At 43.0% G+C, this 25897-nt stretch overlaps 1 protein-coding gene across 1 annotated transcript in view; it reads right to left on the bottom strand.

Annotated features, from left to right (window-relative positions):
- LOC149162048 (ferrochelatase-2, chloroplastic-like) overlaps positions 1-25897 on the bottom strand; it is a 145646-nt gene that overhangs the window by 70397 nt on the left and 49352 nt on the right. The window contains exon 2 of the mRNA XM_089435082.1: positions 24595-24703. Within this exon, the coding sequence (XP_089291208.1) occupies positions 24595-24703 (109 nt within the window). The remainder of the gene's footprint in view (positions 1-24594; positions 24704-25897) is intronic.

Here is a 25897-nt window from a genome sequence, read left to right as displayed (position 1 = left end):
TGATAGAGGCTATCTAGGGCCTATTTATTGATGTATTTCCGGTTCAGAGATGGGTTGCACTCAATGCTATTTTGGTTATGTGCACCCTTACGTGCTATATAAATGAGAAGTTTTTCTTATTTGTCTATAAATGGTTTGGATTCATATGGGATGCACATGAATATATATATATATTTTCCTTTAAAATTTGAATATTTTGTGTTTTTGGTCAACCGATTTTTTGGTCCGGTTTTTTTACTGTTTCGACTAGTTCTTGATCCACAAGGTTATTCAGTTCGGGCACTGGTTCAGTTATGATAACACTGGATGTAGGAACAAAACACGTGGCAAATTTTCTAAATTTCTTAGGGCATTAGAGATCTCTAGCTTAGGTGTGATGACATGGCAAATATGATGGTGATGTGGTAGCACAATAATGTTTTCTAGCCAATGGGGCTAGTAGCAAGTGAAATCAAGGAAAAAATCAACTAAACCAACTAAAATCAAGAGAAATGGTACAAGGACATTGGAGAAATGACTAAGGTGGTCAATTCAACCCTTTACTAGTTACTCTGGTCAAGTCAACTAGACATTTTATAGTTGTTGGGCAATAAATGTAGCCATTGAGGTGAATGTTGGGGGTCTAGACTCTAAAGGACCAAAAGTTAGTGTGCAGACACAAAAGTGAATGTTAGTCAAAGCAAGCAAATCAAATTCCTCATGGACCAAATCGAACAACTATGGACTAAGGCGAGCCTCTCTCCTAGCCATTGGTGCAACATTGAGCTTCCAAAGTGGAGCGTTGAGTGTGTTTGGACCATTGTTCCTCATTTCTTCAACTTTTGGGGACATAGCAAAGGGAATGTTGGACTTCTTAGGGACTTGTGAGCCAAGTCGACCCCCTCAACTGTATTAGTTTTTGTAGCACTAGAGGTGTTCTAGTCTCGAAACTTTGTGGAGAGGATAAAACACAAGAGTTCTCCATAACCCAAAAATCGTTTCTGAAAATTCCACCTAGAAATGTCTCAATTAGATTATTAGCCTATTTTTAAATATTTCCTTAGTCTACACTTAGGAAATCTGGTTAATAAATCAGTATTAATTGAGATAAGGTGTGAATCATCTAGAAACTCACACAGATCGACTCTAATGTGACCTTGGCCCTTGATTAAGTTTTAGTCTTGGTTGTTAGAGGTCCAACAAAAAGGTTATAAGGTGAAGTTGATGGGTAGATGGAGAACACACATAGAGATCGATTTCCTTGGAGAGTTCGATTTTCCAGAGAGCAGCAGCAGTTGTCGGAAGAGTTCGAGCTTTCGAAGGGAAGTGGAGACAGAGAGGGGTAAGGACAGTGAAGTCGAAGGAAGATTTTCCACTTGTAGGGGCCTCAAGGATGGGAGGAAGTGAGAGCGGTTCTTCAGCATCACCTTCCACATCCACATGTCCCAACCCCTCAGCTTTCTCAACTTTTTTTATTCCTAGAACCACACCTGGTACACAACCTGGCATCAAATCGGCACTTAAAAAAAAGGAAAAGGCAAAAGCTGTCAGGTTGGTCAGTAAATGTCTTCTATGGAGTGATGTTCCTTTCAACATTGCCAAGACAAACCCATTCTACCAACTTGTGTTTGATGTTGTTGTTGTCGTTGGCCCGGGGTACAAAGCCCCTATCTTTGCAGAATTCAAAAGGCCTTTGCTTCAAGATGAAAATACCGGTTGCACTTCTCGATTGGAGGAGTTTAGGGCACCATGCGAACACACTAGATGCATAGTCATGTCATATGGTTGGATTGACCAGAAGGGTAGGACCCTTCTTAACTTCTTGGTTAGTTGTCCCAAGGGGACAATGTTTATGAAATTTGTTGATGCATCTACACACATTAAAGATACACATTTATTGTGTGAGTTGTTGGACATCTTCATTCAGGAAGTAGGCCCACGAAATGTTGTCCAAGTCATAACGGACAACGCTGCAAATTATGTTGCAGTTGGCAAGTTGCTTATGGAAAGGTATCCTAACTTGTTTTGGACACCTTGTGCTACTCATTGTATTGACTTGATGTTGGAGGATATAGGTAGGATTCCTCTTCTGAGGGATACATCCAGGAGCATAACAAAATTTATATATAATCATGCATTTGTGCTTAGCTTGATGAGAAGATTCACCAACAACAAAGAGTTGGTGCGTCCTGCCATTACACAATTTGCCAATACTTTCATATCTCTTCAGTCTTTGTTGAATTCTATGTGGGATATAAAGAGCATGTTTCATTCACAGGATTGGCGTGCTTTATCTATTAGCCACAAACTAGAGGTAGAGGGCATGTGCAGACTAGTTTCATATGATCAAAGCTTTTGGGCAGGAGTAGAGGAGGTGTGTGCCAGTTCAAAACCTTTGGTAAGGGTTCTTCAGTTGGTTGATGGAGACAAGCCCGCAATGGGCTACTTGTATGAGGCCATGGATAGGGCCAAAGAAGCCATCCGTGCTTATTATGAAGATAAGGGAGACAAGGGGTTAGAGAAACAACAGGTCATATGGAGAGTGGTTGATGAGCGACGGAACAATACCCTCCATCACCCCATTCATGTTGCAAGTATCTACCTCAACCCCGCATTTGCTTACTCCTGTGGTTTCAGATCTGATGCCGAGGTGATGGATGGATTCTTCACTTGTGTTGAGAGGATGGTGGCATCTGAGCAAGAACGTGAAGATATTTCTAAAGGAATGGAGGTATATAGGATGGCAAGTGGCACATTTGGTTTTATATTAATAATAGGATGACCAAAATGCCAGGTAACCTTCAGTTTGTTTCAAACTTTCGAGTTTAGAATTTCAATGTTTTAATTTTTTTATGTTTCTCATTTTCTTTCAACTTGTAGATGCTTGGTGGACAAGCTATGGTGGTAGAGTACCCATCTCCAAAAGCTTGCAATTCGAGTGCTCAGCAAAACATGCAGTTTCCCTGGGTGTAAGAGCAACTAGAGTGTATTTGACAATATTGACAGCAAAAAGCGCAACAAATAAAAAAAATCAAATTAAAATTTTGAATTCATTTGATTATTTTTAATATTTAAATTTTTTAAGTACTAATTTACAATCTATGACCCTAATACAAATTGGAGTCCCAACGCCTCAATGACATGGTCTACGTCTACTACTATCTTCGATTGTGGGTGAGGCAACTTCAGAAAACTCCTTATGTGGAAGCCATCTCATTGGACAATATTGATAGCACTGCTGCATGGAAGGTTGAGACTGAGAGGCCGACCATGGACTCGATCCCTGATTGGTTAGATGTGGATCTAGAGGCACTAGCAATAGAGGAGGTAGCAGTTGCAGGGGAGGGTGAGCCAGAGGTAGAGGAGGAGGAGCAGCCTTAGGGTCAGGAGGGAAAGCGAGAGGAGGATGATGAGGAGGAGGTGACACCATCTAGGATGGGCAACAGCAACATCGGACAAAGGCCACCTCTTTTATTGGCCTATTGGCTTCTAGAGGACAATTGAATCCATTTGTATTACCAAGGATTGGGCCTTCTTCCTCTAGAGGAAAAGGCAAAGCCATTCCCTATTCCCGTAAAAGGGGCAGAGGATCTCAGTGACTGATTACTTTATGACATAGATTACTCATGATATACATTTATTATAGTTTTTGTTGATATTTTGACTCTTGAGAGTTGAGACTGAGACAGGACTCAAGATTCAGGAGTTGATTCACTATATTGATATGTGATCTAGCACTAGAATTCATATACATATTATATATTAGCTTTCTTTACATGTTTATGTGAAAATGCATTTATTTGATGTTGTGGATACTTTAGATGCTAAAAAAAATGAATATTTTTGTATTTTTTTAGTTTTGCCGACTTTTTCAAAATACTCCAGACTTTAGCGAGTTTTTCAATTTTTGGACCCTTGCCAATTTAATCCCAACTTCGACTTTTTCCACATTGATATTAAAAACCTCAGTTGTTGCACCAGTTTTCCCAAGTTGGGTTTTTCCGGGGACATTTGTCCAAAAATTACTGTGTCAAATTTTTATGTGTGTGCTAGTATTTCTCAGTTTCCAATGTTTTTATTTTCCGCAATATTTTTGTGAAGATTGCACTGTGATTATTTCGTTGTTGTCGTAGCAATAAACTGCTTAATTAATCAACAGTTAGAAGAAATAAATCCAGTTGTTGCAATAGGATTTCAGTAGTGAAATTTTCACATGGTATCAGAGCGTGATTGATCAAATGGGTAAGCTTAGCAGCAGAGACAAAAATTTGTTGTTTAGAGAGAGCAGCAAGACGAGTTTCTAGAGGTTGCGCAGAGCCTGATCCAGGCAAATCGAGTTGTTTGTGGAAGTTCGATTTTTCATTGCAGGTTAGCAGAAAAATTCGGCTTGCCAGTTGAGTGATTTCAGTGAACAGATGGAGCAGCAGTAGCTCGGATTTTCGTTGACCAGATTCATTGTTTGCTTATAGAGGGTTTTGCAGCAATTTGCAGAAGCAAAACCAGCGTCGTGTAGAAGAGAGAGAGCGCACACAGAAGGAAAATTTCTCTTAGGGGATTTCAAGTTCTAGAAATTCGATTTTCCTGTTGCAGATTGGTAGGATCTATGGCCAGATTTCCTCACTCTAGAAGGGAGTACGAATCGCAGATCCGGCAACCAAGCAAAGGGAAAGAGAGAGATTTTCGCCCAGATTCAGAGATGGCCACAGCTGCGCTTAGAGATCAAGATAAGTTGGAGGGAGCCTCCAACTTTGTCATCTGGAAAGCAAGGATGACCTTCTTGTTAGATGAATATGGCCTAAAAGCCTATGTGGACAATATGGTAGCAAACCACTAGGCTGCGGATTACCTGGAGGAGTAGATAAAAGAAATAGCAAAAGCGAAACGGATGATCCTGGCTGGAGTTTCGGACCATATTGTTTCACATATCACTGGAAAAGTTACTGCCATGGAGATGTGGGATGCTCTTGTCCAACTATATCAAAGTACTTCCGAGCAACAGAAGATGTTTCTCCAAGAAAAGTTCAGAAGCATCAAGATGCAGAAGGGTGCAGGCATAGATCCCTTCCTCACCAGGATTCAGGAGGTCCATGATCAACTTGCAGTTGTTGGGGAGGCACCTCAACCGACAAAGCTTGTATGGTTGGCACTGAATAGTGTCTCAGAAGATTGGCAGGTTTTCGTTCAAAGTATATTGGGGAGAGACACATTGCCTAGATGGGACAGGATGTGGTCCGACCTACAGCAGGAGGAGTTGAGGCGAGCTTTGTTAAAGAGTTCCATCAACAGAAGCAGCAACAAGGGCGTGAAGAGTGATAAGGAAGAGGAGAATGTGGCCCTAGCATCGAAGGGTCCCAGTCAAGGATAGGTGGAGAAGAAAAAGAAAAAGGACCTATTTAAGGTCAAGTGCTTTAGATGTGTTGAGCTTGGCCACTACAGTACGCAGTGTCCTCTCAAGAAGAAGGATAAGCAGGAGAAGCAGGACCAAGCAGTAGTGTCCGCAGAGATAGACAAGTTGTCCTCCAGGTTGTTTGCAACTATACCTCAGGAGAGAGGTGGGGCGATATGGAGTTATAGTCCCAAAGCAACGCAGACATGGGCAGGATCCTTGAGTTGTCCTTGTTGGGCATGGAATCCCCCCAAGGCATGTTTTGGGGCTTAAAGCCCAAGTTTTGACCGAATCTTGTTGTAAAAGCTTCGCGAATTGCAAGCGCGGAGCGCGAAAGTATAATAAAGTCACAGGGTTGTCCACCCTAGTTTTTGTAATGTAATGTCGGCTAAATAGACCTACCCATGGTCCGCGGACCATGGGATTGTATAAATAGAGCAAGGCTCTGAGTGTAAAAAATAACTAAGAAAAGAAGAGAATAGAAGCATGAGAATTCTAAGTGATTGAGTCGAAATGTAAAGTGTGTCTATGGGTCGTAGAGTAGGAGAAGGCTCTGTAGCTGAGTGTGCAGAGGCCTAGTAGTCCGCAGCTGAGTGCGCGGACCCCTGTAGCTAAATGTGCAGAGCAAGTCGAGTCTGTAACCGTTGGAAGAATCAATTAAGAGAAGTTTTGCTATAATTATGTGTATCTTTTCCTGGTTTAATGCATGATTGGATATAATTTGCAAGTATATTGTTTATTTACTGTGCGAACCTGTATGAATGTTTTATATTGTTAAGTATAACTTAAGGCATTTAAGTAAGCGAAGGTGCTTAATTAGTATTGGAAGATAAATAAGATCTCGGGTAATAACACAAAGCGCAGCATAGCCCTTGGTTAGGGCTTCGCGAAGGCAGGGTATCAGGCCACGAGAAACAAAAGGTGCGCGAAGCCACCTGCGCGCAGGAACAAACAAAGGACCAGTCGAACCTCTCAAACATCTCAAGGGTGCGGAAACCTGGTTCTAGCACCCTCCCATACTACTTCGGGTGAGACCTCAGTCCGCGCCCCACGGGCTATTGCCGAAAGGGCCAGTAGTACAAGGATTTGTTTGGCTAATTAAATACGAACCTAGGTCAGGCCCCAACAAGCCAACAAATGGTTCTGTTGCCAGGGCCGAAATATGCATAGAGATGTCTGATGTCGTATCACTGGAATCCGACAAAGAAAGGAATTGAAGAGTGGTTGGACAGAAAGATTCACGAGTTCGCGACGCAGGAAAACAGGAATTTGCGACTGTCAAAGGAAGAGTGGTTAGATTGCTACTTGTATACGGAGATCCACAAAATTTTCTTTGCATCCTTCCCTACTGAGTTGTACGAGTGGATCGCGAAGCTAGTAGATAGCCAAGGAAGGTGTAAACTCGACAAACCTATTGTGTGGACTCCAGAATTGGTGCGCAGACTAGAAGCATCGAAAGATAGGATCGTGCGCGCTGTCGATCACTGGCTTGATCGAATCATAGGAGGATTCATCACCGAATTCGCGGTAGATACTTCAGTCAACTATAGCGAGGCGGAACGATGTTTCCTCAAGGAACCGCGAGGTAAGTACATTAAATCCTTAAACACTTGGATTAAAATGTTACTGTGTGAAAAATGGGTTATGCAAATAAATTGCTATTTATGTGGAGTGGGAGAATCTACAAAAACGAAGGTAGCACAAAACTAGAAACTAGCCCCTTGATTTCACCTCCGCGAGGGAGCGAAGAAGAGCTCGCGAAGGTTTCGCCAAGAAGTGCAATCAATCTGATAAGGCAAAGAATTCCACGCATACCATCCCCACCCACACCACCACCAGTTTCACCATCTTCACCCCCGACTTCGCCCATACCACCTCCGCCACCACCGTGAAGCAGTATGGCTAGCGCGATAAAGCTACCAGTGTTCAAGGGAGTAGGGAATGAAGATCCGGACTAGTTTTGGTTCGTGATAAAAGCTATATGGGAAGCACAGGGTGTCACGGACGACAATATAAAGAAGGCAACGTTGGTCAGCGCTCTGCAGGATCGCGCGCTGACTTGGTACATTAAGCATTCCAATGACAATCTGAATGCAGGGATAGCGGATATCCAAGCTGCGCTAAACAAAGAATTTAGCAGGCCAAAATCGAAGGCACAATCGATCATTGGATTCAAGGAAATCACAATGCTACCAAGAGAAACCCCATGGGAGTTGGATCCAGTGTTGCGGGGGAGCGCCCCCCCCCCCCTTCGAACCCGCTCCCGAAGCGCGCTCCGGGCGGGAGCGGGTCGGGAGCGCGCTCCCAAAATCGCTCCCGGACGGGAGCGATTTTCGGGAGCGCGCTCCCTTAAAAAAATTTACGCTCCCTGCTCTGATAGGGAGCGTTTCAGGGAGCGATCGCTCCCGAGCTCCCGGAGCGCTTTTTAATGCCCGGGAGCGATCGGGGAGCGATCTCCCTTAAAAAAATTTACGCTCCCTGCTCTGATAGGGAGCGTTTCAGGGAGCGATCGCTCCCGAGCTCCCGGAGCGCTTTTTAATGCCCGGGAGCGATCGGGGAGCGATCGCTCCCGGGCATTAAAAAACGCTCTGGGAGCGATTTTTAAACCGGTCGGGAGCGGTTCGGCGGAAAAAAATTCCGCCGGACCCGAAAAATTAAAAAAATTTAACTAATTTTTTTTTGTTTATAAGCCCAATGGGCCAAAAAAAAATCATTTCAACTTCATTGAGCTTGAGATTCAGAGCTGAGCAAGAGCAAAGGAGCAAGGAGCAAGAGCTGAGGAGCAAGGAGCCAGAGCTGAGGAGCAAGTGCCAAGGAGCGAGGAGCAAGCTTGCAGAGGTAAGTAACTTAATCATTTAGTTAGTTTAGCTGGTTAGGTAGTTAATTTGGTTAGTTTAATTTACCTGTTTGAGTTTAAAGATCATTAATTTAAATTAAATTAATAAATTAAATGAATTAATCCCAATACACTAAATTAATTTGCAGATTCAAGACTCAAACCCTACAAACATCAAACACGATGGACCTGGGGATTTTTATTGGCATTTTCCTCTTCCTGGTCCCCTTTCTGGTTATTATGGTGGTGGAGAGTAGGAAACGGAGGGGGCCTGAAACTGAAGAGGTGGATGAAGAAGCCGGAGGAAGTCAAATGGGTGAAAACACCAGTGAGGAGGATGTGGAGGAGGGTGAACATGAGGGTCAAAAAACTAAACAAGACCAAACTCCATTGTGGAAATATGTTCACAGGGCTGAAACAGGGAGAGGGGGTGGAACCACTAAATTTCATTGCCCCCATTGCAACACTGATTACACAGGCTCATACACCCGTGCTAGAAGACACCTCTGCGGGAAAAGGCCATGGGATGGAGAGAAACAAATAGGAATCAAAACTTGTAACGCGGTGTCAACAGCAGATAGAGCCAAATACATAAAGGAAGAGGAGGACGCCCAATACAGAGCAAAAAGATCAAGGGGTTTCTTTGAACCAAGCTCACAAAGAACTCCTTCAGCATCCTCCCAAGGCAGTGGATATGCACATGGAGGCACAGGGTCATCATCTTTACGCCGTAGAACCATATCAGATTTCCTTGATGAGGGGTGTAGGAATGATGTGGATTCAAAAGTTTACAGGTTCCTCTATGCATGTGGGATACCATTCAATGTTCTACGCTCACCTTATTGGCACGAAATGGTTTCTGCCATAAATGATGCCCCTAAAGGATACAAGAGCCCTGGGTATGACAAGGCAAGAACTGTTGGCCTTGATCATGAAAAAGCAAAAATATCACATTCTTTGAATAAAATGACAAGTTCTTGGACTGACAATGGGGTGTCCATTGTATCTGATGGATGGACAAATGTAGAAGGCAAGCCATTGATAAGTGTTCTTGTTGTGTCCCGAAGTGGTCCCATCTTTCTAGCTGCACATGATTACTCAGACAAGTTCAAGACCGCTATCAACATTGCAGAAGCATTGCTTGAAACAATTGAGCGTATTGGCCCATACAATGTCATCCAAGTCATCACTGATAATGCTCCTAATTGTAAGGCAGCGGGAGCAATTATTGAGGATAAATACCCGAACATATTTTGGTCTGGATGTTTGGTTCACACATTGAACCTTCTGTTGCATGATATTGTCAAAAACAAAAATGAACAATACCAATGGATTGGTGATTTGTACAAGAAAGGAAAAAAAATGATAAAATTTATTACAAATCATAGCAATACCCATGGCCTTTTCCGCAGTCACTCGAGATTGGAGTTGTTGAAGATTGCGAGGACTAGATTTGGTAGCTATTACCTCACCTTCAGGCGCCTTTTGAAGGTAAGAGAGGCATTAGCTAGCATGGTATCAAGTCCACATTGGCAGGTGTTAAAGGAAAGGGCTACAAATGTAGCTGACATTGCAGGTTTTGAAACGGTGGAAGAGGCCGCTCTTGATGGGCAGTTTTGGACAACTGTGAGACAGGTATTGGATTTCACCAAGCCAATTTATAACATGATTCGGTTTGCAGATACAGACAAACCAGTTATTGGCGAGGTGTATGAGCAAATGGATACCATGTTGGGGGAAATAAAAGACATTGTTCATAACAGAGATCCCGACTTGTACAAACCGATTCACGATTGTGTGTGTGAACGATGGAATAGGCTTAACCTTCCACTACATTGCTTGGCGTATATCCTTACGCCAAAATACTACTCAGATTCTTGGTTGGGCAAACCTGCAGCAGGGGGTGGTGTTAGGACCAAACCCCATTTAGATCGAGAGGTAACTAGAGGATATCTGGAAGCATTAGAAAAGTTGGTGCCTGACAGGGAGGAATGTGCAGCTGTGCGCCTTGAAATAGGCAGATACTTCACTGGCAGTGGTTTGTATGGTAACTTCCATGCAATGGACGACAAAGATAAATTTGATTCTCTCACATGGTGGGAAACATATGGCGGCGACGGACATTTGCCAAAATTGGCAAAAAAAGTTCTTGCACAGGTTGTAAATTCTTCTTCTGCAGAGAGGTGTTGGAGCACCTACAGTTATATACATAATGTGAAAAGAAACAGGCTCAACGAAAACCGAGCAGAAAGTTTGGTTTATGTGCACTACAATTTGAGGTTGTTGAGCCATTACTGTGATCGGGCTAATGAAGATCCCACATATAAAATTTGGGACAATCACCCTGAGGACGACAATTTGGAGGATGGCATTGTACATATGGAAGAACTAGAAGAGGAGCTTGTACGGGATGAAGCTGAAGCAGCTGCAGCAGCCATGCCACCTCCACCTCCACCATCCAGTAGCAGTTCTCGGGGCCCGAGTCTTGTTCCATTGCTGTCGCCACCTCCATCGACACCCTCGCGTGGAGGCTCTAGTTCTGGTCGTCAGTCTGGACGGGAGACTCCTAGAAGACCACCACGACCTACTTATACTCCTGGAGACTCTCGTGGCAAGGGCCACTTGTAGATTTACAGTTTACTTGTCTTTTTTAGTTTCTATTAGACTTGTCACTTTAGTTTTCATAACTGTTCAGTGTTGAGTTTTGAGTCCTTGACTCTTGACTCTTGACTCTTTCATATCATTATGACATTATGATATTTTTTGTAAACATTATATCACTGTGACAATGAAAATTTGAAGTTTGAAGTTGGGCCTTGGCAATTATAACTCATTGGTAATGATTGTGAATTATGAATATGATGCTTTGTGAAAGACTAAAGTTGTTTCATTTCATCTCATTATTCATGTTTCATTTTATAAATTTTTAACATTTCATATCATGTTAACAGTTAGAAGTTAGGACTTAGAAATATCTTCGATATTACTTCTTGTAATGGTTAAACTTGGCTTACAAGTACAACTTGTTACTTTGGTGATCAATGATGATAAATGTTATTGAATTTTCAATTCTGAAAGCTTGAAGTTGAAACTTTAATATTGAATTTGATGAATCATGATTTATAAGACTCAATATGTTGCAGTTGTAATATGTATTTTAATTTTACTAAGGTTGATGACGATTATAATTTCTAGATGATTGATGTGATATGGTTCAATGATCAATTTATGTTTTTTTATGTTTTTTATGTCTATTTCATCATTCTACATGTTTTTGTTGACATATATGTATCAAAAATTAAAAAATATAAAAAATATATATATTTTTAAAAAATCGCTTTGGGATTCGCTCCCAAACCGGGAGCTTCTGAAAATGGTCGCTCCCGCTTCCGCTCCCGCTCCCAAGTAACATTGGTTGGATCAAAGGCTGAAGTGCACAATTCATGAAGCAAACATGACATTAACAGATGGGCAACACCGCGAATGGTTTGTAACATCATTAACACTGTATCTACGAAACGCACTGTCGCAATAAAGACTAACCACTTAGACTGAGGCTTTCGAGGTCGCGATGAGATTGCACGAGATTCCGATACAAGATCCTAAACTAGGAGTTCAGCAGATTCATGCGCAGTTGAAAAACTTGTGCCTTGAGATGCAGAGTTTGAAACAAGACAAGACGGCTCGCCCATAAGTGCACAACGAGGTATGGTGCGTAAAATGCAAGGGCCAGGGGCAAGACAAGGACCACTGCCTGGTGTTTGCGAATTACCTTGCGGTTGGAGGGCCAATGGCACTAAGACTAGAGGCACAAGCAGGACCAAGTGCAGCGCCTGCGTTACGGTGCGTGATTTGTCAGATAGGAGGAAAGCATGCTACGGATAACTGCCATCTATTACAGAAATATACGCAGTTGTTCTGTAATTTCTGCAGGTCAGTAGGACATGATGAGCGCACCTGTAGAAGTTATGAACTGATGATGGATCAAACTCCTACCTATAGAGTTCAGGCCAAAACACGGCCCCTCGATCAAAACACAAGAATGGCGTCCGCTAGATTTCAAATGCATGGATGAGGCCAAGGTGGAATGGGACCAGGAAGAGGTCGCGGACAGCTAATATGTTACAATTGCGGAGGGCCAGGACATTATGCCCACGATTGTACAAATCCAACGCGACCATCATGCTTGTACTGTACGTTGTTTGATCATGAGACAGAGGACTGTCCAACACTGATAGCGAGGTTGCGCAATAAAGGAGCACTCCAACCTCCCCCGACTCAGGACCTGCAAATGATGAGGTCTGAGCCGCGTGAGGAAGACCCTAATGTAAATATCGTGCTCCGGAGTGGTATTACGACAGGGGATGACAAAGGCAAGCAGCCTAAAGAAAGTACCTGGGTTCGCAAGGCCCCAACGAAGGAACCAGAATTTGATTTGGAGCGCGCTAAGGAGACCTTCATGGAAGCTAAGAGGAGCTTCGTTGATGCCTCCACTTTAGGAAGTAAAGACAGATTGGAGCCAGAAATGGACCCATCGATGCTCACTATGTTCTTGGAGACATGCATGAAGTTGTTGTGCGACAGCAAGGCTATAAAGGGGCTGCAAGAACTCATAACTAGATGCACTAGGACCGCGCCAGGAGAACCGCGTGTAGTCCAGAAGCTCGGGAAGCACACTACGCGAACAGGAAGAGAGATGAGATTGACCACACAGATTGGGGAATATGAGATGGATCAAGTGATTCTGGACCTAGGATCGGACGCGAACGTCCTACCAAAGCAGACATGGGAACACATGGGCAGACCTGCATTGCAATGGTCTCCTATCCAACTGCAAATGGCGAACCAGCAAAAGATCCTACCAATGGGGAGATTGCAGGAAATCACAGTGGGCGAAGGAGCGAGTGCACTAGCAGATTTCGAAGTGATACAGATTGTTGATAACAGCAATCCCTGCCTCATGCTATTGGGAATAGATTGGGCCACTGACATGAATGGAGTAATAAATCTAAAGAAGCGCAAGATGATCTTTGAGAAAAAGTCACTATGTGTAGTGGTACCTTTAGACCCTGCAGAAGGATCGCGCTACACAGAGCCAGTGCGCGACTACAACAATGACGACAATATGGACTGCATCTACAAGATAACTGCGCGGGAGCAAGATTGGGTAAATCCAACCGCGGATGGCCGAATCTCTTGGGAGCGCGAAATCTCCTGCACATCAAATTCTAACGAGGAGATAAAACGATGGCAGAACCGGTTACACGAGGTAACCACGCTCAACTGTAACATGATGACAAGATCGTTGCGCTGCGTGGCAACAGAGGTAAGATATTTGCCTACGTATGACGGGTTGAGCGAGGTGGATGACTTCCTGAACAAATTTGAAAAAGAAGTATCGGAACAGCAGCGTTTCAACGCTCTAAAATGGGTACTGCGAGCTACACCCGCAAGATGGTGGGGGATGCACCAAAGAAGTTTTGAAGACTGGTGCGAATGCAGAAGGACGATGCTCATGCGGTTTGGGAAGCCTCAAATGCGATTGAAAGACAAGTATGACGGACGAACCGACCCGCACACCCACCTATCCAGGTGGATACAAGTATATGGTGTGAAACCTGCTCAAATGCACACTGTCCTCGCAGTGGGAGACACGATCGGTAAGCAGGTGTGGGTAACGCAATGGCGGGAACGACCTCTCCGGTTGGGACCACGCAGTATGAAAAGACCAAGTGCGCAGAAGAATATCCACGCAGAAGCTTTTAACAAAGGACACGAAGCGCTGAACAAGGTCCACAATATAAAGTGGACTGACTGGGACCTGCGCGTACTAATGGTTTTATGGGCTTATAGGACCGCGTGCAAGAACCTGACTGTGCAGGCGCCGCCAAGGCTAGAGTATGAAGCAACCGTTGTAAGCTCTATAGTACTTGGAGAGCTTAGACCCCGCATGATAGCACTGGTAGATACGACGGTCCGCGAAACCTTGGAAGCAAAAATCCAACAGGGAAATTTTAGACTCCAAGAACTTGAAGAAGAAAGGGTACGATTAAGGAAGAAATGCGCTCTGGTGAACGCGGAAGTGAAGACGTTGGAGGACGAGATAAAGGAAGATTTTCTCGGCAAAAAGACCAAGGTGATAAGGCAAGATATGTACGATCACGATGACAGATTTAAGACCTATCGCCGCGATTTGATCAATCTGATACCTTGGCTTGGACCGCACATTACTAAGCAAATTGACCAATGTAGCGCGTTGCAAATGGTAAAGTGTGTGATGCCGACCGTAACAATAAAAGGTGAGTAATCTCCAGGAAACATGATGGATGATAGGATGAAACTTTTCACAGGTGTTACGACCACCTGACTAGCTGAAGGAAGAACAATCTTAGCACTCTAGGCAGTTGAAAGGGAGCGCGGGACTATAAACAATTCTGCCCGGGAGCTGCACGATGTTTGATTTGTGCGCAGAAGCAAAGAATCACAAGGTCCATGACCGCGCACGGGGAGCTGCGCTGCTGCGCAGGTTGACCAGAAAGTGACCGTTGAAATCACTATTCATGATGGGATGCTCGACTTGAGACCAAATGGAGTGGGCGGCAGGCATTTAACACGCGATTTATGGGCAAGATCTGGGAAAATTTGCTGACAAGGGAGCATTAATGAACCGGATTTTTGGGGAGCAGTCGAATTCAAATTCAAAAAGCACTATAAATTACAAAGGGTTGCCCAGCAAAGAACACTTGGTCATTTGCAAATTGAGTTATTGAGCAGAGCCCTGATTGTTGTGTGCCAAGCGTTAATTAAACCCCTCAGTTCACGAGTGCTAGATTTCTCGACAGATACGACGGCAACAGCTAAGCATGTTATGGAGATAACCGAAATGACCGCCGAGGAGGCAGCACAGGCCCTGACTGTGCGGGATGCTCCGATAGGAGCCAGTATTGTGGCAAAAATCTTGAAATCACCGCGCATGCCAAGACCCAAGAAGGACAAACAAGCGATGATTCTCGTACGTGTGTCCCCGCAGAACTCGCTGCGCACCAAGCTATCAATGGAGGAGAAGGGGAAAGTCATCACCATAGAGACCGATGAAGAAGAGGAAGACCTAGAGGACCGAATCATCACAGAAGACGAGGATGAAGGCATGGAGGAGGAAATTCAGCATGCGCACTCCCCGACAAAGTTGCCCGCCTATGTCCCCCCGCGAAGAGGGAAGGCTAAAGTGCCCAAGGACCTGGAAGAGACCAAGAGCTCACTCCAGACCCCTCTCCTCCCAGACAACATTATCTTTGAAGGCACATACCTAGGACAGGTGCCGACCCTAAAATTCGAAGATTGGGACCTTGCTGACCACGAGAAGTTCCCTCACCTTGAGACCAGGCACCTCATGAAGCCCAAGCAAAACACTGTGGCAGAGGTTACAGAACTAGAGCCACGAAAGTGGTTGCGCGGAGTGGAAAAGGCTGGGCTACTGAACTTGCTCTGGGTGCCGCACTTCCACCACACACCAATAACCATTTTCGTCATCAGGCAGTTGCTCTGCCTGGTGCATGATGGGTGTTTGTGGCTGGAGGAGCCCATCCCCATCACGACAGACTTGATTCACCACATTTCCCGACTTCCTTGCAAAGGAGAAGACCCCACAGTCATATCGGAAGGGAAGAGCAGTGACTTGGCCGTCACGGAGGCCATGAAGAAAAAGTACAAGCTGGCAACCCAAATAAGCAGTACATGTGGCGACCCAAACCCTGGCAGGAAAGGTTATGCGCAAGTGTCACGCGGATGAAGTACCCGCGCCAGTGGTAGCACTGGCTGAGCAGTGCACGGAGGGGGTCCAGTTTAACTGGTCTGAGTTCCTCTACAAGAAGTTTTTAGAGAATTTCCGCGAAGCTCAGGAACAAGGCAAAACATTCCACTATGCATGGCTTCTACTGTCCATAGTGCTCGTGGCAGGGAATTATCAGAGGATAGTCAATTCCCCATAATTGACAGGGACCTGCCAGAGGTCACGAAGTACACTTCACTCTGGGCCACAAAGGATGCCAAGAGGATCCGCGACAGTAAAATATTCTGGGTGTTCATGGAGATGAACCTTAGAATGGGGATCAACCGTAAGCCGCAGTTGTCGCCCACTGTCTACAACAGCCTACAGAGTTTTGTGGAATTCAAAGCGGATATCCACAACATTTATATCAAAGCGCGCAAGGACCCGACCAAACAATGGATAAAGCTACCCTTCGTAGCCACAGACGACGTCATTTTTAACATACTGGAGGCATGGCCGCCAGAGTGGCGCGCCCCAGACATCACGGAGATCGAGAAGTCGGCGGCACAAAGAAAGAAAGATGAGGCCAAGCTGCGCATCGCACAGTTGGCCGAAAAGCGAAGGAAGGAAGTAGCAGCAGCAGAAATGCGGGCAGCGCGGGATGCTACACAGCAAGCAACTGAGAAGGAAAAGGTCGCAGCAGCAGCACAGGAGGCAGCCGCGAAGGCGGGCAAGGACCAAACGACCTTCGCATTGGCAGGAAGAAAAAGAAGCAAAGACAGAAGAGGGAGGCGCGGACCCACAAACCGCATCAACACAGTTGAAGAGCCAGCACCCAACCGAGCGGACAGGGTCGCGTAAAAAGGTCAAGGCATCAATGTTGTCCATTGACCCGATCACCCTAACCGAGGGTGATCTGCACGACATCGATGAAACAGTGTGCGATGTCACCTCTGAGGCTCTCCAATTTCATGCAGGAGAACCAAATTGTGTTGGGGGCCCTCAAAGCGCAATTGCAGGAATTACAGGCGCGCCCTCCTCAAGCTAGTACCCTCTCGACCAGCCTCGCAATTAGAACAACAACAGCAGAACAGATGTTGCAAGTGTAGATGACGAATACCATAATGCTATCGGAAGGGGCACTAATGACAACAATTGAGGCTGACAGGCCTACGGTTAGCACATTGAAGAGCCTTGGTATCAGTATGGTTGCACTCCCGTGAGAGACCTTATATGTGTTGCAGGATGGGATAACTGCAGAGTTGCGAGCTAGGGAGAGCCGCGCACTGCAAGTCCTCAGCGAGTAGAAAATCAATATGGAACAATTGAGCTTGCAGCGTGATGAATTGGTGTCGCAGAATCAACAGCTAGTACAGGTAATAGACGACGCTTGCCAAAGCGTCCCGGAGCTGGCCATCCCAGCAGACATACCAGCAGAGGCGCGCATCCACAGGTTAGCAAGAGGGGTGCGCGAGGCGCAGGAGGAAATGACAAAGGTTCGCAGAATCAACAGCTGGTACAGGTAATAGACGACGCTTGCCAAAGCGTCCCGGAGCTGGCCATCCCAGCAGACATACCAGCAGAGGCGCGCATCCACAGGTTAGCAGCAGGGGTGCGCGAGGCGCAGGAGGAAATGACAAAGGTTCAGCTGGAGCTGAACCTTCAAATCGCCGAGTTGCGGTTAAAGGCGCAGCCGTCCACCCCTCCGGAAGTCAGAGAACAACACGCTAGCACTATCACAACGGGATTGGACGAAATTGGCAGTGCAGTGCGAGACTGCACCGGCATGTTGAAAGAATCACTTGAGGTCCTCACAAATCTGCAGGAGGACCCCAACATCCAGCGCTTAGAGACAGAGGCACGAGAACTCCAACAGCAGTATGACAACATCCAAGGAACGGCGTAGACGGTGGTCCTCACTCAGAGGCTCGCGCGGATGCAATAGGCAAAAGCGCTGAAAGAACAAGTGGATGCAGCACGGCACAAGGAAACAGTCCTGAAGGCGGATGTTCAGCCTTGGATCGACAAGGCCTTCACCATCACAGCAGAAATTTAAGGTAAGCTCGCACACATGTAGCGGGTGCACACCTTAATGCAGAGAAGCACTTCCGACACAGAGGTTTCGGAACAACGTATGCAGCAAATCCAGCAAGTAGCAGCTCAGTGTGCTGCTGACCTTGCCGCAGTTCAAGTTCAGTTGGAGGGGTTCTGCGCAAAGATCTCTGCGCCAACAGAATGACTCGATGGCGAGTCACAATGTTTGTGTTGGGGGCCTATTGGGCATGGAATCCCCCCAAGGCATGTTTTGGGGCTTAAAGCCGAAGTTTTGACCGAATCTTGTTGTAAAAGCCACTGTTGATAATATCGGCGATATATCGCCGAATATCGGAAATATCGCGATATTTTCGGCGAGCCGATATATCGCCCCGAAAATATCACGCGATTTCCGAAATATCGGCGATATTTTCGAAAATATCGCGCGACAATCTAAAATATCGTCGGGCGTGTTTTTCCGCAGCTATAAAAAACGAAAATTGGTTTTTTTTTTCTTCATTTCTGTTTCTGAGTGTTGGAGAAGAAAGGGAAAGAGTTTTGTGGTGCTTGTCAAGGAGATTTTGAAGATCAAACGGCGATTATCACCACCAATTAAGATTTTTTTGTGGATCAAAGATTGAATAATAGTGAGACAAACTTCATTTCTTCCATTAGCAGGTATGTTCTTAAAAACCCCTATGTTAATGATTTTTTCATAGATTTAGGGTTATGCTTGCTTGCCTCTTTGCCTACCAACATTTTGTTTCTTTGTTTTTTTCCATTTGCTATGATTTTCATGCCCATGAACCAATGCAAGGGTTTTCTCCATATTTGGACAGCAAGCTTCATTTTTTTTTTCAACTTTCTTATGCACCCTCTTATTGCCATTTTTCATTCACATTGCAAAATGCAAAAAATGTAGTAATTTTTTTTGAATGAGGTTGTTATTACTTATTATTTTTTCATTTTGTGTTGGGGGGTTTAATGCCAATTTTTTGTTTTTTTTGTGCCCTAGGTTTGAATTAGTTCACTACAAATGTCAAATATGCCAAAAGCCTTGGACCCATTTTGGGAGTATGGGGAGGCTGTTGGTGGGGCAAATCAGGCATATATATCATGCAACTTGTGTGGGACCAAGATGTCAGGAGGGATTACACGATTGAAATACCATCTGGCTAAACTCTCTGCATATGATGCAGATGTGATGCCTTGTATGGTTTCTAGTGCAGAGGTTATACAAAAAGCTCGTGAAGCAATTGCTGAACAAGACAGAAAGAAAGTTGCTAGGGAGAGGCCAATGGTCTCAGATAGATAGCTGCTAGTTTTATTTGTTTTGCAACTTTTGCTACATATAAGTTTATAACTCATTATGATGAAATACTTTTAAAGTTTTATATATGTGATGTTCTTTTGTTTGAGTCCTTGATTGAATAATTATCACTATCAGGGATCAGCATGATATGTGATGTTATTTTGTTTGAGTCCTTGATTGGACAATTATCAATTTATCACTATCATGGGTCAGTAAGATATGTGATGTTATTTTGTTTGAGTCCTTGATTGGACAATTATCAGAGATCAGCAGGATTTGGTATCGCCTTTGAAGTTTGATGTATCATTTCTATTTGACATCATATATATCAATGCCTTCTTCATATTTATGTGCCAATGTGTTTATTTCATGTTGTTATTGTTTTATATGTTTAGAAATCTGAAAAAAATGAATATATTATGCATTTTTTATGCTTGCCGATATTTTCCGATATTTTCGCCGATGTTGTCGATAAGATATTTTCCGGACCCTCGCCGATATTTTCCCGATACCGATATTATCAACACTGGTAAAAGCTCCGCGAGTTGCAGGCGCGGGGCGCGAAAGTATAATAAAGTCACAGAGTTGTCCACCCTAGTTTTTGTAATGTAATGTCAGCTAGATAGACCTGCCCATGGTCCGTGGACCATGGGATTGTATAAATAGATCAAGGCTCTAAGTGTAAAAGATAACTAAGAAAAGAAGAGAATAGAAGCATGAGAAGTCTAAGTGATTGAGTTGAAGTGTAAAGTGTGTCTGTGGGTCATAGAGTAGGAGAAGGCTCTACAGCTGAGTGCGCAGAGGCCTAGTAATCCGCAGCTGAGTGTGCAGGGTGGGTCGAGTCTGTAACCGTTGGAAAAGTTTTGCTATAATTTTGTGTATCTTTTCCTGGTTTAATGCATGATTGGATATAATTTGCAAGTATATTATTTATTTATTGCGCGAACCTGTATGAATGTTTTATATTGTTAATTATAACTTAAGACATTTAAGTAAGCGGAGGTGCTTAATTAGTACTGGAAAATAAATAAGATCTCGGGTAATAACACAAAGCGCGGCACAGCCCTTGGTTAGGGTTGCGCGAAGGCAAGGTATCAAGCCATGAAGAACCGAAGGTGCGTGAAGCCACCCATGCGCAGGAACAAAGGAAGGACCAGTGGAACCTCTCAAACATCTCAAGGGTGCGGAAAACTGGTTCTAGCACCCTCCCATACTACTTCGGGTGGGACCTCAGTCCGCGCCCCGTGGACTGTTGCCAAAAGGGCCAGTAGTACAAAGATTTGTTTGATTAATTAACTCTGAACCTGGGTCAGACCCCAACAAGCCAACAATCCTATTCATGGATCATCACCTTTCTACAGGGACCCACAGTATTCAATAGCAAGATGAATCAATGTCAATTGATGTAGTCAAATTCCAGAGTGACAATTGTAGACTAGTTACAATCAGGTGTTGAGGAGCGAGTGCAATGTTGACAGCAGAGAAGGTGGCTCAGTGTAAAGTTAGCAGCAGCGCAGTTTTCTCTGTGGACAGTGCAAGGGCTAGTAACAGTCAGGACTCAGAAGACAGATGCAACAGACGAAGTTGATTCAGTATTTTGGATGCTTCTTAGTTGCAGTTTTTGCAATTGCAGCAGCAACAGATGAGAGGGAGATGCAGTGCAGATGCAGAGTTGGCAATAGTACAGCAGTGTCAGCAACAGCACGGATGCAGCATCAGAGTTGCACAATGGTTGGTGGGCAGTGCCAATCAGTCATAGTGGCCAAACATCAACAACGTGATAGAGAGTGATACAGAGACAGGGTGTTGTAGTAGTGGTGCAGCACTAGAACACCTTCCTTGATAAGAGGGAGTGTTAGTTTTTGTAGCATCGGAGGTGTTCTAGTCTTGAAACTTTGTGGAGAGGCTAAAACACATGAATTTTCCATAACCTAGAAATCATTTTTGGAAATTCCACCTAAAAGTGTCTCAATTAGATTATTAGCTTATTTTTAAATATTTATTAAGTATAAACTTAGGAAATCTAGTTAATTAATCACTATTAATTGAGATAAGGTATGAATCATCTAGAAACTCACACGGATCGACTCCGATATGATCTTGGCCCTTGATTAAGGTTTAATCTTGGTCGTTGGAGGTCCAACAAAAGATTATAAGAAGTCGGTGGGTAGATGGAGAAGACACACAGAGATCAATTTCCTTAGAGAATTCGATTTTCCAAAGAGCAGCAGCAATTGTTGGAAGAGTTCGAGTTTTAGATGGGAAGCAAAAACAGAGGGGCAAGGACAGTGAAGCCGAAGGAAGATTTTCCAAATCCAGTGAGTACTTTGTAGAGAGGCCGAAATTTCTCTAGGAGGCTACATAAAGGCAGCACAGAAGCTTCAGAGGGCAGTTCGATTTGCTGAAGGAAGAAGACGTTTTCAGTTCCACAGGGCCAGAGAAGCGTTTTCCCAATCAGCGACAGACAAGACGGATTGATTTGCAAAAGTTCTGAGTTGAAGCGTTTGAGGCACTGTGCAAAGGTGACAGAAGGCCTGTGTAGAGCTAGGTGGACGGCTTGCTTTTCAGAGGCAGTCAAGTGTCAGGATTGCCTGGGGTGAGGGTAATTTCCCTCTAAAAATTTTTGCCAATATTTTCTCTACGGGATTGCTAGTTTCCGGCATCCAAATTGTATTCAGATTATTTCACTATTGCATAATAATAAAAACCTTCAGCTGCTACATTGGTTTTCCCAAGTTGAGTTTTTCTAGGGACATTTTTCCAAAAATAATTATGTCAAATTTTTATGTGTGTGCTAGTATTTCTCAATTTCCAACACTTTTATTTTCTGCAGTATTTTTGTGAAGTGCGGTGTGATTATTTCGTTGTTGCCATAGCAATACACTGCTTAATTAATTAACAGTTAGAAGAAATATTCTAGTTGTTGCAATAAGATTTCAGTAGTGAAATTTTCACAAAGTGGGTGGAAAAATCAGCATAGTTGTAATATTTTATGAAAAATCTTACATTGTCTCCAGCATGTGAATGACAAGTAAATTATTTTCCTAGAGAGAGATCAAACTAGTTGTTATCTAGCCAATAAAGAAAAATTATAAAAGGCTAGCCCTCCTCTAGATGAAGTTGTTGATTTGTGAGATCATTTGATATCATGATTAAAGAACTCATTTTTTGCAAACATTTTGCGTGGGTTGATTATTCCTACTTTGTCCTCTCTTGATTTTTGTTCTAATAGGGCTTATAATAAAACAATCTCATAATAACTCTGATGACACAAAGATTGGAGGGATGATCCATTCAAGGGCTACATAGCCTTGCAGAAAAGGTGGACTAGGCGCCAGTCTACTTCATTTTTCTTGTTGTAGGTGGAGAACTTGGAGCAAAGGGTTGGACCAATCCTTTTAAGGGATAGCTTCAACCAAGTAAAGAGGATTCCATCACATAGTCGACCCAAACGTTGGAGACTTCTCACTAGGGTCCACTTCTAGTTGGATCGGAAAGTTGTGAGAGGTTTTAGACATAGGTGGAGGTGATGCTCTTTCTTTGAGACAAAGCCCATCTCATTGTCTAAAGTACATTGTCAACTTGAGGACAATTGTGGTTCACAACCCAGCAATTTTGAGGCAAGTTACTATGGCAAACGGTAACTTCTTTCTTAGCAACCATCTCATTTAAAAATCAAAATTTTTGTTTTTTGTTTTAGATTAGTTTATTCACTAGCTTGTTTTTAAAAGTTTTATCATTAAATAGATAGTTTTACCCTGAGATTTTGAACAATAAAGACATATCTAGACCAAGGATCAATATCATTGTTTGTTAAGCTTTATTTCCAAATGATTTTCATAAGTTTACTGAGATTTGTGTCGCACGTCTGCATTAAGACCTTGCTCTGGCAAACCTATCTTGCTGATTTTTCAAGGTTCAGGGCACATTTCATGTAACTATCTCTACTAGAACCTTGTACTTAGATTCTAAATTAATTATATTCAAATATATCTTTCATTTATAAGTCTAAAAACAATATTTTCAGTCTACATAGTAAAACAGTGTGACAGCAATAATTAACTCCTCTATTCCACCCCAAGACCCCATAGAAATGCAATAATCTTTATTGGTTGGATGAAATATTCAAAGGGAGTCATACCATAGCCTTTAGGAAAAAGTTGGGCTTAAAGAGTGGGGATTTGGACCAACGACAGTGGGCTCTCATCTTGTGTGTGCCAATTATAGCAGGTTGCACAGACCTTGGCAACCCTGCTAGTTTGATCAGTAAGAGGTCCTTGGTTAGTATTCACTCCCTCAATTTAGCCTTACTATTATTTCATTAAGAGTCTGATACTCTTTGGATAGACTCAAAGGGTATGTTTAGCTTTAATACACATGCTTTTGAGAAAATAATACGCGTATTATAGGGAAAATAAATATGTACAGATAAAGTATCGCAATAAATTATTTGCGAATGTTAGAATTATGGGTGTAGTCTTCACATGCAGCCGTAACACACTCATTGTAGCATTAATGTATTTCTGTAATCATTGCTAAGGGCACCCTTCAATCATTTATTATAATTTATCCTAATATTCAGGACTGCCTAAGGCCAAGTTAGTCAAATTGGAATTGTGTATAAATACACAACTCTCATTTGTACATCATCTTGTGATCTTCACCTCTCTAATAAACTGTTTTATGCCTAAGGCCACCTACACCTTTGACGTTCTCCTGTCATTTCTTTTCTACAAGGAGGAACGAAAAGACTTCTGATATCCTAATGTTCTTCCTCTTTCTTATATTTACAAACCAAGATACAGATGGTGCAATGCTTCAATTTCAAAGACCATCATTACAGCAGGCAAAAACTTTGGGGGTGTGAAAGCTTGAAATGAATACAGAGTGGGATAGAAGTGGAATAGGACCCTATTAAGATTGCCACTGCCCCGGGAGATAACTAGACTGTCCCTCCATTTCTTGATCTATATGCTAAATTTCTGTTCTTGATCTTCATGATGCTGGGCTTGTAGTCCCTTTAATAAATGTTATGCACAATAGAGGATTAGACTTTTCTGACTTGAATTCATTAGTGGAATGGCCTGTATAGTGGCCAGAAACATTTTTATGCAAGACAATGGCAGTTAAACCAATTTCCATCCAATACAGGGGTGGATAGAACATTGCACTAGTAGTCCTTCAAAATTTAAAAATGTTTTAAATTGTTTCAATGGTACAACCAAATAATCATTGATCAGTGAAAATATTTCAGCTAAGACACCTCTAACATAGATCACCTGCTGGCTGAGGCTACACGAACAGAAAAGCTGGAAACTTTGCGCTCTGGAATTCCAACTTCAAGTGCTCCTTGAGTGCTGGCCTGAAATGATGAAGATAGCCTTTCACCTGTGATGGGCCAACCAACCAGACAATTAATAAGCAACTAATCCTTTATATTGTTTGACCAAGAAATAACAAATGTTGCTTGCAGAAGATGCAAACAACAAGAAAATAAAGTGTTGCCCTAAAATAAAGCAAAAAGCTAACTATGAAATCTAAATCATGATAATTCTTCACAAAGCTCAAGATATCTTAAATGATTCTTCAACATCACCCAACTTTCTGTAATGGCAAGGTTATTTCTATTACTCTTTTTTACCCTTAAAAGTGTATTTACTTTCTTTTCTGAATCAAAGGCCAAGTTGCAAGGAAGGAAGCCATACAAAAGTAGCTGTTAAGCATCTTTGAGTTGTGCATACTTTCAAGAAATTCAGACTCATAATCCAAGTAAACATAAATTCCAAACAGAGAATTTTACCCCAATAAGAATGCCAGTTGAATTTACGTGTTCAGTTGATTAAGTCCATTCATTCAAATTGAAATTTTAAACATAACTGTTTTTCAGAACACTATTTTCTAGAAACATGCATAAACCAAAAAAGGAACATGTAAGTCCATCCTCTCACTTTTCCTTCTCATATCATAGACGACAAATAAGTTAACTGTTATTCAATCCATCATCTACCTCATCCCTTTTTGTTTGTTGTTTCATCTTGATTCTTTATGCTTAATCAGCACGTAGTATTAGTTTTTGTAGCACCGGATGTGTTCTAGCCTTGAATTTTTGTGGAGAGGCTAAAATGCATGAAATCTCCAAAACCCAAAAATTGTTTCTGGAAAATCCACCTAGAAATTACTTAATTAGATTATTAGCCAGTTTTTTAATATGTCTTAAGTCTAAACTTAGAGAATATGACTAATTAATCAGAATTAATTAAGTTAAGGTGTGAATGTTCTAGAAACTCACACGGATCGACTTCAAGTTAATCCTAGCCAACGATTAAGATCGGATCTTGGTCACTGAAGTCTCAACAAGGGATTATAAGAAGTCGATGGGGCTTGGAGAAATAACTTGAGCAATTCGATTTCATGAGCAGACCAATTTCCAGAATAGCAACAATGAGTTGCCAGAGAGAGAGAGACAGTGAGATCGAAGCAATGAGAGAGGGGCAGGGACAGTGAAGCCAAAGGAAGGATTCCAGTTCCGGTGAGTGCATTTGCAGAGAGGCAAGTGAACCACAGTGAGGTTGACACAGAGTA

The sequence above is a fragment of the Pinus tabuliformis genome, chromosome 5_2, assembly GCF_031772625.1.
Source record: "Pinus tabuliformis cultivar Carrire ecotype Pingquan chromosome 5_2, CPIR1, whole genome shotgun sequence".
Classification (NCBI taxonomy): domain Eukaryota; kingdom Viridiplantae; phylum Streptophyta; class Pinopsida; order Pinales; family Pinaceae; genus Pinus; species Pinus tabuliformis.
The sequence above is the reverse complement of the archived record's forward strand: the minus strand, read 5'-3'. Positions and strand labels throughout refer to the sequence as shown.